General features: G+C 47.1%; 2 protein-coding genes across 4 annotated transcripts in view; both read left to right on the top strand.

Annotated features, from left to right (window-relative positions):
* The window catches only part of LOC138976511 (carbohydrate sulfotransferase 8-like), a 33,871-nt gene that overhangs the window by 13,908 nt on the left and 4,270 nt on the right, over positions 1–15,693 (top strand). The window contains exon 4 of one of the 3 annotated variants that reach the window (XM_070349386.1): positions 6,920–9,797. The exons of 1 other annotated variant lie outside the window; for it this stretch is intronic. In XM_070349386.1, coding sequence (XP_070205487.1) covers positions 6,920–8,131 — 1,212 coding nt within the window. In that variant the 3' untranslated portion in view covers positions 8,132–9,797. Of the gene's footprint in view, positions 1–4,653; positions 6,632–6,919; positions 9,798–15,693 lie in introns of those variants that run through there. One more of the 3 variants, XM_070349378.1, reaches the window with a different exon arrangement.
* On the top strand, positions 12,681–14,974 carry LOC138958330 (uncharacterized). The gene has a single exon (XM_070329447.1). The coding sequence runs from the start codon at positions 13,106–13,108 to the stop codon at positions 14,093–14,095; it is 990 nt and encodes a 329-aa protein (XP_070185548.1). The 5' UTR covers positions 12,681–13,105; the 3' UTR covers positions 14,096–14,974.

Here is a 15,693-nt window from a genome sequence, read left to right as displayed (position 1 = left end):
GTGCTCAATGTGGGCTGCACCTGTCTGGAGCGCTACTGCTTCAGCCTTGAAGTTGGTGGAGTAGAGGCCGGTAGCGAGGGAGATGTGTTCTTCTTCTCGACCTCCTGGGTACTTTATGTAATTTCCGGCACCACCACTTCTGACAGCCTGGTCGGCAGATCCGTCAGTGTATATACATGAGTCCATTGGCGTTGGGGGTAGGAGTTGTGGATGTGTTCAATGGTGAGAGACTTCAGTTCAGCACAGCTGTGGGAGTCTTTCTTGCCAACGCCAGGAATACTGCAGCGTATCTGGGGTCTTCCTTCATCACTCCAGCTTGGGTTTTCAAGGTATTGGGGGATATCTTTGGGTTGTTGGTCCAGGATATCTTGGTGTCTCCTTTCCAACACCCTCGTCTGGTGGATGAAGCTTCCTCTCTTCAGTCTTCCTTTTGTTGGTTGGCACAGTCTGTCTTTCATGGGGTGAGTTGGCAGTCGTTTGAATTTAGCTGCCTGGGTGAGGAGTTTGGTGTCCCTTCTGTCTTCCATGGGCTCAAGGCCCATGATGTTTTCCAGCTCTTGGATAGGGGTTGACCGCATGGCGCCAGTGATGATTCTGGCCGCCTGGTTCTGCACCTTGCTGACTCTGTCAAAATTTGACTTGGCTGCTGTGCCCCATGCCGTCACTCCGTACTCAAGTACTGGTCTGACGCTGCCCACGTACATCTTCTTGAGGATTGCTGCATCTGCGCCCCACGTTGTGCCAGTTAGCTTTTTCATTAGTGCTAACCTTAGCTTGGCTCTGGCTTCGACTTTCTCTGTCTGCTGTTTCCAGGTGAGTCGCCTGTCAAAGGTCACGCCAAGGTACGTGGGGGTGTTGTCAGCCTGCAGCGTCTGTCCGCAGAGCTTGAGGTTGGCCTTCAGTTCTTTCGGGGACAGACTAAAGATCGTGTAAGTGGTCTTCCTGGTGTTGATGTTGACGAGCCACTTCTTTGTCCAGTCCTCAAGCACTTTCAGCGCCTCTTGCATCCTGTAGTTTGCTGTTGTGATGTGCTCTTCCGAGCACCAGAGTGCAAGATCGTCCGCGTAGATGGCTCCATGGACATTTCGAGGGAGGTCCTTGACGATGTCGTTGATGAAGACTAGGAACAAGGTGGGGCTGAGGACTCCACCCTGTGGGACTCCGTCTTTCAGCGTCTTCTTCCGGCTGTACTGCCCGCTTACATGGACTTTTGCTTTCCTGTTGTTCAAGTACTGGCAAATCCACTGGAACATACATCCGGCCACGCCACTCTTCTGGAGTTTCAGCTTCAGCCCTTCCTTCCAGACCTTGTCAAAGGCCTTCTCCATGTCAATCCAGATCGTCAGGGTGTGTTTCTTGTCCTGGTAGCCATCTTCGATCTTCTGGGCGATGTATGCCACCTGGTCCTCGGTCGAGCGATGTTGCCTGAAGCCGGCCTGTTCTGGAGAAAAGGTGTTGTTCTTCTCCAGATGCCAAGTGAGCCTGGTGTTGATCAGCCGTTCCATGAGTTTTCCCACGCAGCTAGTGAGGCTGATGGGTCTGTATGAGTCCACCTTTGCTCGGTCTTTGCCCTTCTTGTGGATCGGGACCATATCAGCTTCTCGCCAGACTTGCGGGACATGGCCAGTCTTCCAGCTGTTGTTGTAGAGCTTCAGTAGCTGTGTTTTTGCCCTTGTGCCTAAATGTAGAAGCATCTCGTTGGTGATCTTGTCTGGCCCTGGCGACTTTCTTTCATGCAAGGCTTTCATGGCATCTGCCAGCTCCTGATGGTTGAACGGCTTGTTCATGTGTTCCTCTGGCTGATGCTCATTGGAGGTTCTCTCCTCCTATCTCTGCTCTTCTTTCTTCTGGTACAGTGATGTTGCTGACTTTCTCGTAGTTGTCAATGAAAAGGTTGGCAGCCTTTCTTCCTGTCAGCAACTCTTGGCCCTGCGAGATGGTGATTGTCGCTGCTCTTGTGTCTTCGCCGTTCATGGCTTTCGTCAGCTTCCACAGCTTGTTGCCGTCCCTTTCTAGGTTCAGCTTCTCCGTCTTCTCCCTCCAGCTTGATCTTGCTGCTTGGAGGTAGGCTCTCCTGTACTTGGCAGTGGCTGCTTTCAGGGTGATGTTGTTGTCAACAGAGGGGTTCTCCTCCACTTCTTCTCTGATACTGCTGACTTCATCCTCAAGCTCCTGAAGCTCTTCCGTCCAGTAGGGCCTGTAGTTCTTGCGTGCGCCCCGTGGGATTGTTTCTGAAGCTGCTTTCAGGATGGCCTGGTTGAAGTTCCTGGTGACCCGGTTGATGTTCAGGTCGTCTGTCTTCAGGCCCCTGGTGTAGAGGTCTGTGAGGCTCGCAAATACGTTCCAGACTGCCTTCTTGTAGTTCCATCTTGGAAACGTTGTACTGTTCTGTGGCCTGTACTGCAAGTTGATGGCCAGCTTCACTGGCCGGTGGTCGCTGCCTCCTAACTGGCTCAGTATCCCTCTTGTGGTTTTCTTGGAGAGGTCATCAGTTGCAAAGGCAAGGTCTGGGGTGGAAGTCGACAGCCACCTGCGTGAGAAGAAGGTGGGTGGGTCTTCTGGATCGTTCAGCAGTATCATTTGAGCGTCGATCTGCCAGTCCTCCACTTCCTCTCCTCTTCTGTCCGTCTCCTCGTAGCCCCAACAAGTTGAGTGGCTGTTGAAATCGCCAACAACCAAACAGCTCTCGGCTGGTAGATTTTCCAGATACTGCAAGGAAAGTTCTTTGTCTGGGGGGCAGTACAGGTTGTAGATGGTAATGACAGAGCTGTCCACTGTGATTTTGACTCCTTGGACTTCAGCTTGCTGATTTGTGTCCACTTTGATTTCTTGTGCTGGTATACTGTTCTTGATGAGCATCAGCACTCCTCCTTTGTGTCTTCCTTCTCTGTCCTGTCTGCAGGTTTGGTATCCTCTGATGGTGAACCGGTGGTTCGGATTCATGTGCGTTTCTTGGATACAAGCTACATCAATATTGTCGGCATACAGTCTTTCAGTAAGAGGAAGCTTTTTGTTGTACACTCCTTCCGCATTCCATTGAAGAATGTTCAGCGGTCGAGGAGTCTCCTGCGCGCTTGTTGTTCTTCTTTGGCCAGTAGCATTTACCCTCCGCCTCCGTAGCCTGGCTCCTCGCGGCGGGACGGGGTGACCTCCGGTAGCTTGGGTTGGGCCCCTTTGAGGCATAGGGCCCGGCACTCTACCAGCCCGGGGGGACTCCACAGGCAGAGCACCATCACGTGTTGAATCGTCGTTGTCCATCATGGGAGTGAAATGCGTTGCACTGTCGTTACGCGCACTTTGGCCCAGCGCATCCGTCTTCAGCAGTGGTTTCTTCTCCGACTTTTCCTTGTCGTAGGAGACTTGCCGTCCATGGCTGCAGAACGTCCCCCGTCCTTGTTTTTTTGTCTGAGTGATCCTTCTCATACCCCATTAGCCTCGGGGAGAGGTGGCTGAATTAGTCTGACCTCTACTCTTTGACCTGTCCAGCTTGGGTGGCCCTACCAGGAGTTTACACTCCCGCTGGCATAGCTCTCCGGGTCATCGAGGCACTCAAACCACCACACCGCGCTAAGGAATCAGCCTTGTGGTGGCAAACTTTACTAATACTCATCATTTGTTTGTTCTACATCGGCTTCGTTGAGAAACATATTTACAGTTCTGCATGTTTGGTATGGTCCGCGTCTTTAACATGCCTGAATGAAAAAAACACAGCTTACATCTGCGCCATCGTTATAACCAACGTCATCGTTCTCTTGCTCTTCACTATTGTCGGTGTTGGCGGACCCAAAACTATGGGAAGATGTTTTTACTCTCGGGTCCACGCTTACGTCATCACCATCGCTGACGTCATACATCACAGGAAATGGATTTAACTGATGTTAATACTAACAGTGTGTGGATAATAATTCATCAATAATCAAAGCGTATGACTGCACAACCTGGACTTACCACATGCTACCTAACATTTTGTGTTTCGCAAGCATCAAAACAAAACTGCAATCTGACGTCATATGGTATCCCTAAGCAGTTTCATCATTATCATCGTTGAGTTGGTTTTGCAGAAAAAAAGTTCTTCTTCGTCGTCGTTTGCTCAGACAGCTACTCCTGAGGCCCTGGCAAATGCTGCAGTACGCGGGAGGGTCTCAGTAGGTCCAACGAGATTTCCCCTCATTGGCATGTCAGCAGATCAGGTCGTTACTTCATTTGTAGCCGGACCTTTAGATTGTTGTTTGTTAACGTCCCTTTAACCTATGTGGCTATACGGGACCGCATGATTTATCCTGACTTATACAATAAATCAGTAACCTGACGTAATTTGATAAACTTGAGCAGTTTCACCAATATCATTATTAATTTACCCCCCACCCCCACCCACCCACCGCAATCCACACGCACTATCACAAAAGTGTGTTAGTAGCAAAACGCAGGTCGATGGCAAGCTGATTCCTGTCATGCAATGGCATCTTTTCACTCACTCACTGACTAACAAAGAAGGTGCAGTAACCACTAAATGGCGAGGTTGCTAATTGTTGTGTCGATTGCATTTGGTTTGTTGAGTTTGCTCACTACTAAACAAGAGGGGACAAATGCTTTGAGGACCATCACCTATACAACAACCCTAAACAACTGACAGAGTCAAATTTCTTCCAACAGGCGGAGTCAGTAGTTTCCATTGGTTCTCCGACCAGATGTCAGCCTGCTGTTGGACGATCTGAGGACGAGATCAAACTATGCTTCCGCGCTCTGGTGGAGGACATGGCACTGTCGAAACAACAACAGAATGGTCTTGGCAGTACCTGGACGACCGGGAGAGGAAGACTGGGAGCCAAGATCACCAAGCAACAAGCTCGCAGACATCAAGAAAATCGGGGTTATCCACGCCAGATAGAAAGCAGGAAACTTCTAACAGGCAACCCTTGGGTTGAAAAGGAAATACTTGTTCACGGTCGAAATTTCTCTTTGGATTTGTCAAGGGATATAGAAAAAGACACATTTGGACTAAGTAATACTAGAACAGGTACTAAAACTCAAAAATATATCATTTCTGACCACAAAATCCCAGGCGAACATTCAGGTAATCAGGAGTTCCAATACCTCTCTCTTCTTAAGAATTTAAGCAATGCCATTCACAATAAAAATTCTGCAGAAGACTTTCAGAATGACACAACAGCGAGCAGACGTCCTATGACAACAGAAGAAATGGAAAAACGTTTCTCACTCCGTCGAGAAATTCTACAACAAGCTTGTCGGCGCTTTGGAAATGCTTCACTGTTTCGGAAAGTGAAGACCCGTGTTGCTACAGTGCCCACGTTCTGGCCGTCAAGCAACGTACGCGTGAGGTATTGCCCCATTCAGAAAACTGGCTCTACAACTTGGGCAAATCTGCTAAAGGCCATTCGCCAGCAGAGAACGCAGAGGCACAAAGTATTTTCTGCTGACGGTTTTCATTCCAACGAGAACAAAACGGCCTTGAATGCTGCAGCCATGAAGTACTCAAGAACAAAAGCAGCAAACAACAGTTCGTCGTCTCTGCAAGAGGTTAGTTTTGTCTTCGTTCGAAAGCCTTACTCGAGACTTCTTTCCGCTTACGTTGACAAACTGTTCGCTCCCAATACTCTTTTCTGGACTAAGACAGGGAAATACGTCATCAAGAACTTCCGTGACAACCCCTCCGCTCAAAGCCTTAGATGTGGCCATGACGTCACTTTCCCAGAGTTCATCCGTTACGTCATCCACGCGCAGGAAACGGGAGCTCACCGAGACGGCCACTTCGTTCCAACTCACGATCATTGCGACTTGTGCGAGAAGAAATACGAGTACATCGGACATCTTGAAACGTTGGGGGAGGACATGCCATTCTTGTTAAAACTCATTCACGATGCAGACATGTCTAACCTCACCAAAGAGTTTGAGCATTCTACCCTAGAGAACAACGCTGCCTGGATCTTCAACCGAATGAAAAAAGGCATCAAGAATTGCATGAGCATGGACGAAGCAGGCCGAAGACTGTGGAAGAAGTGGCACATCCGCGGTCTAATCTCAAAGTCTGACCCTTTCCCTTTTAGCCCTGAGCAGGCCGAAACTGTCTCTCAAGACGAGATCTTTCAAGCCGCTGTAACAGTGATGAACAGATCAGGCAGGCAGTCGGATAGGAAGAAGCAGAAGAAAGAGGCTCTGATGGAAGCGTACTCCCTTGTTCCCTTTCATGATATTGAGAAGCTTCGTGAACTGCTGTTCCTGGATTTCTACATGTTCGGCTTTGATCCTGAACCGGAAGAAGTGTTCAGCAAAAATCCCATTCCTGACCAGGAGAAGGATTCCAGTTATTTCAAGTTTTAAATTGTTACTGTCAAAGGAGAGTCTCAGATGTTTGTGCTCGCGTGTGTGTGTGAGTTCGTGTGTGCGTGCGTGGGTGCGCGCGTGTTTGTGTGTGTGTGTGTGTGTGTGCGTGTATTTGTGTGTGTGTGTCATTGTGTGTGCAACCGTGCAGAAGAAAGTGTTGCCTTAACATTTGGTATTGGATGGTGTCTGCTTCTTCTACCGTGTCAGTTATCTCAGTTCTTAATGGAACATTTTACCACACACTTTTTTGTCAACCACTTTAATCTTACATAACAATTAAAAAATTACATAATCTGTGCGTTATTTTCGTTTTATTATTTTCTTTATTTAGTGTGGTGACTGTATGCGTAAGCTTTGTTGTAAACATTGACAATTTGGGGGGTCTGGTAATACAAGCTTCTGCTCTAGTTCGTGACCTTACTACACGTTGCAAATTGTTTCATGCTAGTTCTTTGGAATACAATTCTGTTCAAATAAAGGTATAACCTATTTAATATATCATTAATATAATTATTTGAATAGAATTCTGTTTACAACAAACATTGAGTATACCATAACTCCTGTTCATCGGCCACAGGTCGGCGGGCTGTCTTCATATGGCCCGCAGGACTTTTACACGCCTGCACACAGTCCGCAGAAACAAGGCCGAGAGGAAGACCACCCTTCAAGGCAAGATGGGCCAGGACAAGACGACCAACATGCACGGGAACATCGTCTGGAACACGACGAGGTCGCGCAGAGGTTTGAGCGGCGTGTACAAACCTTGCGAGAGGCATGCAAACTCTACGGCAACTCTTCATTGTTCAGACACACCAGACACCCAATTAATCGCCTAGGTCCCTTTCCGCCCTTGATGAACGTCAGTGTCGGGTACTGCCCCATCCAGAAGACTGGCTCCACCACCTGGAGCGGTATCTTCAAAAATATTCGCGGTACCATGAAAGGGAGGGGACTAAAAGAGATGATAGAGGGGAAGGCCGAGAATGACGTGTTGTTCGTGTTCGTGCGTGAGCCGTACTCACGTCTGCTCTCGGCCTATGTGGACAAACTCTTCTCGCCCAACACGCTGTTCTGGGGCATGACGGGCAAGCACATCATCAAGATGTTCCGGAAGAACGCCTCAGAGACCAGCCTGCGCTGCGGTCATGACGTCACCTTTCCCGAGTTCATCCGTTACGTCATCCACGCGCAGACGACCGGGGAGCACCGCGACGGCCACTTCATCCCCACCCACGATCACTGCAGCATGTGCAAGGTTCCATACACCCACGTGGGTCACCTGGAGACCTTGGGGGAGGACATGCCTTACCTGCTGCGCGTCTCCCAGACCGCATACAACTACACTCAGAACTTCAACAACAGCACGCTGTCCAACAACGCCGGCTGGGTGCTGAAAGCCATGAGGAAGGGAGTCAGCAAATGCATGAGCATGAAGGAGGCCTGCCTCCGGCTGTGGAAGAAGTGGCACATCCGCGGCATCATCAGCAAGCGAGAGCCCGTGCCGGTCACCGCTGAGGAGGCTGAAAACATCACCAAGGAAGAGTTCGTGAAACTGGGAGAGGCCGCCCTGGAAAGATCAGGACCTAAAGAGCAACGAAAGCTGCAGAAGACTGCAGCCCTGAGAGAAGCCTTTGCTTCCGTGCCGCTCGAAGACAGGCTGGAAATACAGAAGCTTCTCTTTTTAGACTTTGCTCTTTTCGGGTTTGATCCGCATCCTGAGAGTGTATTTCCCTCCGGTCCTGTTCAAACACATGATGGGTATAGCTATTTCGACCTTGGCAAAGATTAGTACAGCCACAGTTTAACATTTGACATAATGGGTATAGCTATTTGGACTCAGGCAAAGATTAGTAAAGCCACAAAAGACGCTACTCAAAAATAACTGTCGGGTTTGTATGGGTTGGAAAACAGTGAATACTCTTGCTTTTGATGAGTCAAACTTTCCCACGCGACATTATAGGCCAGTTATCATACACCCCGTATATGCAAGGCTATATCGAGCGTGCGCCTCCGCACCCGAACTCTTTAGCTCAATCAATGATCGTGATGCTGTGTATAGTCTCCAACACGGAGGCAATTTTATTCCGATCCAGGCGTTGCGGGGTTGCGATACCACACAGTTTTGACTGCTTCATTTCTTTTGAATTTTAGCAAAATCCAGTCCGTTTAAAATAGTAAAATGGCACATAACTGCGCGGGACACATCAATGAAAATAATAGTCAGGCGTAGCAGTCTATTTATCGACAAGGAGTCGTGCAGGATGAGATGAAAGTGGACGAACATTTTAAAATATGGACGGATCTACAGCAAATCGGTTCGTATGTTCGTTTAAGTGTTTATTTCTCGCTGAAAACCACACTTGTATCAGGTGCATACCTTATGCTTCCACACAACCATAAATGAAGGCTGTAGGTATTTTCAAAGAGACACAGTTTGCTTTGAATTGAGGACACTAACCGTGATGTTGGCGGGAACGCTTTACTTCCACGGTCCGGAAGTGCGCTCTCGGTATAGACGAATATACGTCGTGATTATATAAGCGAGGGACGGCTGGAACACGTGGAGTTATTTTCAGAGTTTATATATTTCAGTCTTTCCCACGTTAACGATTCGACTCTCCAGCTCTCCAGGCTTTTCCGTGGGATAAGGTCATTCCTCCATTTGCACACATACCAAAAATCCGCAGCCTGCACTACTTTCTCTGCAGACTGGATTTCTTTGTTAGAACTTACTTCTTAAAAGGCTGCTCACTGTTGGTGTTTCACTTGTAACAATCTGAAAATATCGAAAATAAAAACCGGGTCGCACCTATTTTTGTGAAATCCACGATTCGTATTTGTGACAAAAATGTATATAGGGTTGGAAGAGGCGAGCACGATCACAGAATCCATATTTATGATCAGCTGTACAGTTGAACTGCCAAACACGCCAATTATTTTAGTCTAAGTTAGTTCGAAAGTGTACCAGACATGAATCTGCGGAAAGGGAAAAAAGACTTAGCTTACTCAGGAACATTTTCAGAAAGTCTGGTTCACTTTCAAGCGGGTATACCCTCTTCCATTTTGTGTGATCTCTTGATCGTCTACCTTCTCTTGCTGAAGACAACAATGATCATGGATGATGATGATGGAGGAGGAGGATGGATGATGACGAAGGATGATGGATGATGATGAAGGATGATGATGATGACGAAGGATGATGGATGATGATGAAGGATGATGATGATGACGAAGGATGATGGATGATGATGAAGGATGATGATGATGACGAAGGATGATGGATGATGATGAAGGATGATGATGATGACGAAGGATGATGGATGATGATGAAGGATGATGATGACGATGGATGATGATGATGAGTGTTATTATTACTATCCCACATTTAAATCCACTTTAAGACACTTATACTAAATGTTTGGAGAAAAACTTTCGGTAGTCGCAAATTACTTGTATCCACCCCCCCCCCCCCCCCCCATCCCCCCCCCCCCCTCCCCTTGGGTGTACAGGTTCCAGTTTCTTTGTCTATCCCTAAGTTCGCACTCAGGTGTCTGTTGTTTCAAGATTGAGCTGAAATGTATTGTGTAGCTTCGTAGTGGGCGCATTACGGTCATAGATAGTAATTACTAACAGAGACTTCGGAGCATACAGTCTCTATTAATAGCAGTATCGACTGTCACAATTACCATGCACTCAAGTCTGTGACAGCACTTGCTGGAAATTGACGCGGTTCAGGAATAGAAGTGTTTTGTTTATTATATGAAGTCTTATATCGCGCGCGTATCTCCAGACTCGGACTCAAGGCGCAGGGATCTATTTATGCCGTGTGAGATGGAATTTTTTACACAATACATCACGCATTCACATCGACCAGCAGATCGCAGCCATTTCGGCGCATATCCTACTTTTCACGGCCTATTATTCCAAGCCACACGGGTATTTTGGTGGACATTTTTTTTTATCTATGCCTATACAATTTTGCCAGGAAAGACCCTTTTGTCAATCGTGGGATCTTTAACGTGCACACCCCAATGTAGTGTACACGAAGGGACCTCGGTTTTTCGTCTCATCCGAAAGACAAGCACTTGAACCCACCACCTAGGTTAGGAAAGGGGGGGAGGGGGGGGGGGGGAATTGCTAACGCCCTGACCCAGGGTCGAACTCGCAACCTCTCGCTTCCGAGCGCAAGTGCGTTACCACTCGGCCACCCAGTCCATTGTGTGTGCATTCCCTTCATTTCTTGACGCCGTACTAAGTAGTCTCTAGCTTTAAACACGCTTTTCTGGTTACAGTGGAACCTGTCTTTTAAGGCTCCCTCGTTTTTAAGACATGATTGGAATACGATCACCCTTTAACTGGAACATAAAACACGGTTTTTCCTGTGCTGAGTTCCAATACTTTGTTTAATTAATGTTTAACTCACGCAAGTTTCAACATACCAAATGTATTCAGCAAAACATTCCCTCTCTGCGGAGCACGCTGCCAGGCTGTTGACTTTGTTTGCGTGTTCATGTGGAAGGATGCTTAGGCTACATTATTAAGCGTGAAAGCATGGACAGGGCTGTGGTAGTTTGTTTGTTTGTTTGTTTGTTTGCTTAACGCCCAGCCGACCACGAAGGGCCATGTCAGGGCAGCGCTGCTTTGACATATAACGTGCGCCACACACAAGAAAAGAAGTCGCAGCACAGGCTTCATGTCTCACCCAGTCACATTATTCTGACACCGGACCAACCAGTCCTAGCACTAACCCCATAATGCCAGACGCCAGGCGGAGCAGCCACTAGATTGCCAAATTTAAAATCTTAGGTATGACCCGGCCGGGGTTCGAACCCGGTGTAGGATCCGGTCCGGTCGCCCCTCTGAAGTAGTCCCCCGGGGGACCAATTCGTGGCAAAAACTGCTCTATAATGGTCCCCCCCTAGACATCCAGCCTCGTTTTTCTTGTTACAATGTTAGTAATGTTACCAGCAATTTTAGAGAAAAGAAAGGAAAGAATCAGAGACTGGTTTCATTTCTTCTTATCAGTATTTATTTATTATTCATTTTATTTCATGTGATTTTTCTTTTGAACGGCATTATAAATCAGATCTATTTTATTTTCTGCAAAATATAGTCAAACAAAGAGATTGCTGTCTGTGCACTACATAATACCGGACGAAGATATAGATTGAAAATGGCTTGAATGCCTAAGAAAAACGAGGCTGGATGTCCATTATAGAGCAGTTTTTGCCACGAATTGGTCCCCCGGGGGACTACTTCAGAGGGGGGACCGGACCGGATCCTACACCGGGGCGGACGCCTTACCACTAGGCCAACCGTGCCGGTGGCTGTGGTGGTATGCATGGTTATTCACACAGGAAGGAACGCATATTTACCTTTACCTTATTCGACTTCGTGAAGAAAAATGTATATATATCATTTGATTACTTTTTTTGCATGTTCATGTGCGGGACTCTTGTAGCTCAAAGTGAGTAAAATGTGTATACAAGTACTTGCTTTATTATGCTCACGCAACCGATATGCGATAGCTTTCAAAACGACAGTTATATATTCATATCCGTTTGATAAGATCACTGAAATGACTAAATTCTTGGCCCTTAATGACACTCATTAAAAAAAATGAAAAAAGTAGGCAAGAATATTGCCGCAAAAATGTATGTTTATTCTTTACAAATGTTTATGCTTTGTATTTGGATACACTTATGATACTCCATTAATAACCATAATTCATGCTGTCGGTGTTTGTTTTGAGTAATGTATACCGAATTTGGTGTGCAATGGGTGAAATATACATGGTCAAACAGTTGGTGTTGTGTGTGTTTTCTTTAATTGTGATTTGTATGTTTGCGCGTGAGTGTATATGTTCGCGCGCACATGCATGCGCGTGTGTACGTGTGTGTACACGGATGTGTGTGTGTGTGTGTGTGTGTGTGTGTGTGTTAGCAGAGATATTCCAGTGTGTGGGAGTTCGGGTGTACGTGCTTGCGTGGGTTGATGCGTGCGCGTGTGTGTGTGTGTGTGTGTGTGTGTGTGTGTGTGTGTGTGTGTGTGTGTGATTGTGTGTGCAACCATGCAGAAGAAAGTGTTGCCTTAACATTTGGTATTGGATGGTGTCTGCTTCTTCTGCCGTGTCATTTATCTCAGTTCTTAAACGAACTTTTTAGCGCACGCTCTTTTGTCAACCACTTTAATGTTACATAACGATTAAAAAATCACATTATCTGTGCGTTTGTTTCGTTTCGACTTTTAAAAGTTTATTTGGTGTAGTGCTTGTATGCATGCGTAAGCTTTGTAGTAAACATTGACTTTTTTTTTTTTTTTTTTTGTTTGGGGGGGGGGGGGGATCTAGCTTCTGCACTAGTTCGTGACCTAACTACACGTTGCAAATTTGTTCATGCTATTTATTTTGAATAAAAGTATGTTTAAATAAAACAAAATCGAGTAAAATCTATTTAATTTATGAATTATAATTATTTAAATAGAATTCTGTTCACACCAAACATTGAGTATACCTTAATTAACTCCTGTTCATCGGCCACAGGTCGGCGGGCTGTCTTCATATGGCCCGCAGGACTTTTACACGCCTGCACACAGTCCACAAAAACAAGGCCGAGAGGAAGACCACCCTTCAAGGCAAGATGGGCCGGGACAAGACGACCGACATGCACGGGAACATCGTTTGGAACACGGCGAGGTCGCGCAGAGGTTTGAGCGGCGTGCACACGCCTTGCGAGAGGCATGCAAACTCTACGGCAAGTCTGCCATGTTCAGGCGCACCAGACACCCAATTCGTCGCCTAGGTCGCTTTCCGCCCTTGATGAACGTCAGTGTCGGGTACTGCCCCATCCAGAAGACTGGCTCCACCACCTGGAGCAGTATCTTCAAAAACATTCGCGGTACCATGAAAAGGAGGGGACTGAGAGAAATGAAGGCTGGGAAGGCCAAGAATGACGTGGTGTTCGTGTTCGTGCGTGAGCCGTACTCACGTCTGCTCTCGGCCTATGTGGACAAACTCTTCTCGCCCAACACACTGTTCTGGGGCATGACGGGCAAGCACATCATCAGGATGTTCCGCAAGAACGCCTCAGAGACCAGCCTGCGCTGCGGTCATGACGTCACCTTTCCCGAGTTCATCCGTTACGTCATTCACGCGCAGACGACCGGGGAGCACCGCGACGGCCACTTCATCCCCACCCACGACCACTGCAGCATGTGCAAGATTCCATACACCCACGTGGGTCACCTAGAGACCTTGGGGGAGGACATGCCTTACCTGCTGCGCGTCTCCCAGACCGCATACAACTACACTCAGAACTACAACAACAACACGCTGTCCGACAACGCCGGCTGGGTGCTGAAAGCCATGAGGAAGGGAGTCAGCAAATGCATGAGCATGAAGGAGGCCTGCCTCCGGCTGTGGAAGAAGTGGCACATCCGCGGCATCATCAGCAAGCGAGAGCCCGTGCCGATCACCGCCGATGAGGCTGAAAACATCACCAAGGAAGAGTTCGTGAAACTGGGAGAAGCCGCCCTGGAAAGATCAGGGCCTAAAGAGCAACAAAAGCTGCAGAAGACTGCAGCCCTGAGAGAAGCCTTTGCTTCCGTGCCGCTCGAAGACAGGCTGGAAATACAGAAGCTTCTCTTTTTAGACTTTGCTCTTTTCGGGTTTGATCCGCATCCTGAGAGTGTATTTCCCTCCGGTCCTGTTCAAACACATGATGGGTATAGCTATTTCGACCTAGGCAAAGATTAGTAAAGCCACAATTAAGCAGTTCACATGATAGGTATAGCTATTTCGACTGAGGCAAAGATTAATAGTAAAGCCACAAAAGACGATACTCGAAAATAACTGTCGGGTTTGTATGGGTTGGGAAATAGTGAATACTCTTGCTTTTAGTGAGTCAAGCCTTTTCACGCGACATTATAGGACAATCATTATAGCGTGGGACGTATGGAACACGTGGAGTTATTTCCGGAGTTTGTCTCTTTCAGTCTTTCCCACGTTAACGATTCGACTCTCCGGGTCTCCAGGCTTTTCCGTGGGATAAGGTCATTCCTCCATTTGCACAAATACCAAAAATCCACAACCTGCACTACTTTCTCTGCAGACTGAATTTTTTTTTTTTTTTTTTTTTAGAACTTACTTCCTAAAAGGCCGCTCACTGTTGGTGTTTCACTTGTAACAATCTGAACATATCGAAAATGAAAACCAGGTCGCACCTATCGGTTGATATTTCGTTTGACAGAACCGATTTTTGTGAAATTCACGATTCGTATTTGTGAATTTTTTTTTATACAGGGTTGGAAGAGGCGAGCACGATCGCCGAATCCATGATCAGCTGTACAGTTGAACTGCCAAACACGCCAATTATTTTAGTCTAAGTTAGTTCGAAAGTGTACCAGACATGAATCTGCGGTACGAAAAAAACAACTTAGCTTTCTTAGGAACATTTTCAAAAAGTCTGGTTCACTTTCAAGCGGGTAACCTCTTCCATTTTACGTGATCTCTTGAACTTTCTGCCTCCTCATGCTGAAGACAACGATGATGATGGATGATGATGATGTTTGCTATTATTACCATCCCACTTTTTAAATTCCCTTTAAGACACTTATACTACATATTTGGAGAAAAACTTTCGGTAGCCGCAAAACACTTGCACACCCCCCCCCCCCCCCCCCCCCCCCCCCGTTATCCGTTGGTGCACAGGCTCCTGTTTGGTTGTCTACCCCAAAGTTCGCACTCAGGTGTCTGTTGTTTCCAGATTGAGCTGAAATATATTGTGTAGCTTCGTAGTGGGCGCATTACGGTCGTAGATAGTAATTACAAGCAGAGACTTTGGGGTATACAGTCTCTGTTACTAGCTGTGTAGCTTCGTAGTGGGCGCATTACGGTCGTAGATAGTAATTACAAGCAGAGACTTTGTGGTATACAGTCTCTGTTACTAGCTGTATAGCTTCGTAGAGGGCGCATTACGGTCGTAGATAGTAATTACAAGCAGAGACTTTGGGGTATACAGTCTCTGTTACTACTAGCTGTGTAGCTTCGCAGTGGGCGCATTACGGTCGTAGATAGTAATTACAAGCAGAGATTTGGGGGTATACATGCAGTCTCTGTTACTAGCTGTGTAGCTGCGTAGTGGGCGCATTACGGTCGTAGATAGTAATTACGTACTAGCAGAGCTAGAGACTTTGGAGTATACTGTCTCTGGTCCAAGCTGTAACGACAGAGGCGATACGCCAGGGACACTCTAAGGTGGAGGTTAAGTCAACTTATACGTTGGAAAATAACAATTGTCAATTGCATCGTGTTTCTTCGTTTCTTGACTGACTTTTGGTACCGTTGTGTTCTTA

Source organism: Littorina saxatilis, linkage group LG1 (assembly GCF_037325665.1).
Source record: "Littorina saxatilis isolate snail1 linkage group LG1, US_GU_Lsax_2.0, whole genome shotgun sequence".
Taxonomy (NCBI): domain Eukaryota; kingdom Metazoa; phylum Mollusca; class Gastropoda; order Littorinimorpha; family Littorinidae; genus Littorina; species Littorina saxatilis.
This window is presented reverse-complemented; position numbering and strand designations above follow the sequence as displayed.

Excerpts from the sequence above, each read along its gene's own strand:
- LOC138958330 (XM_070329447.1), top strand. The coding sequence starts at position 13,106 with ATGTTCAGGCGCACCAGACACCCAATTCGTCGCCTAGGTCGCTTTCCG.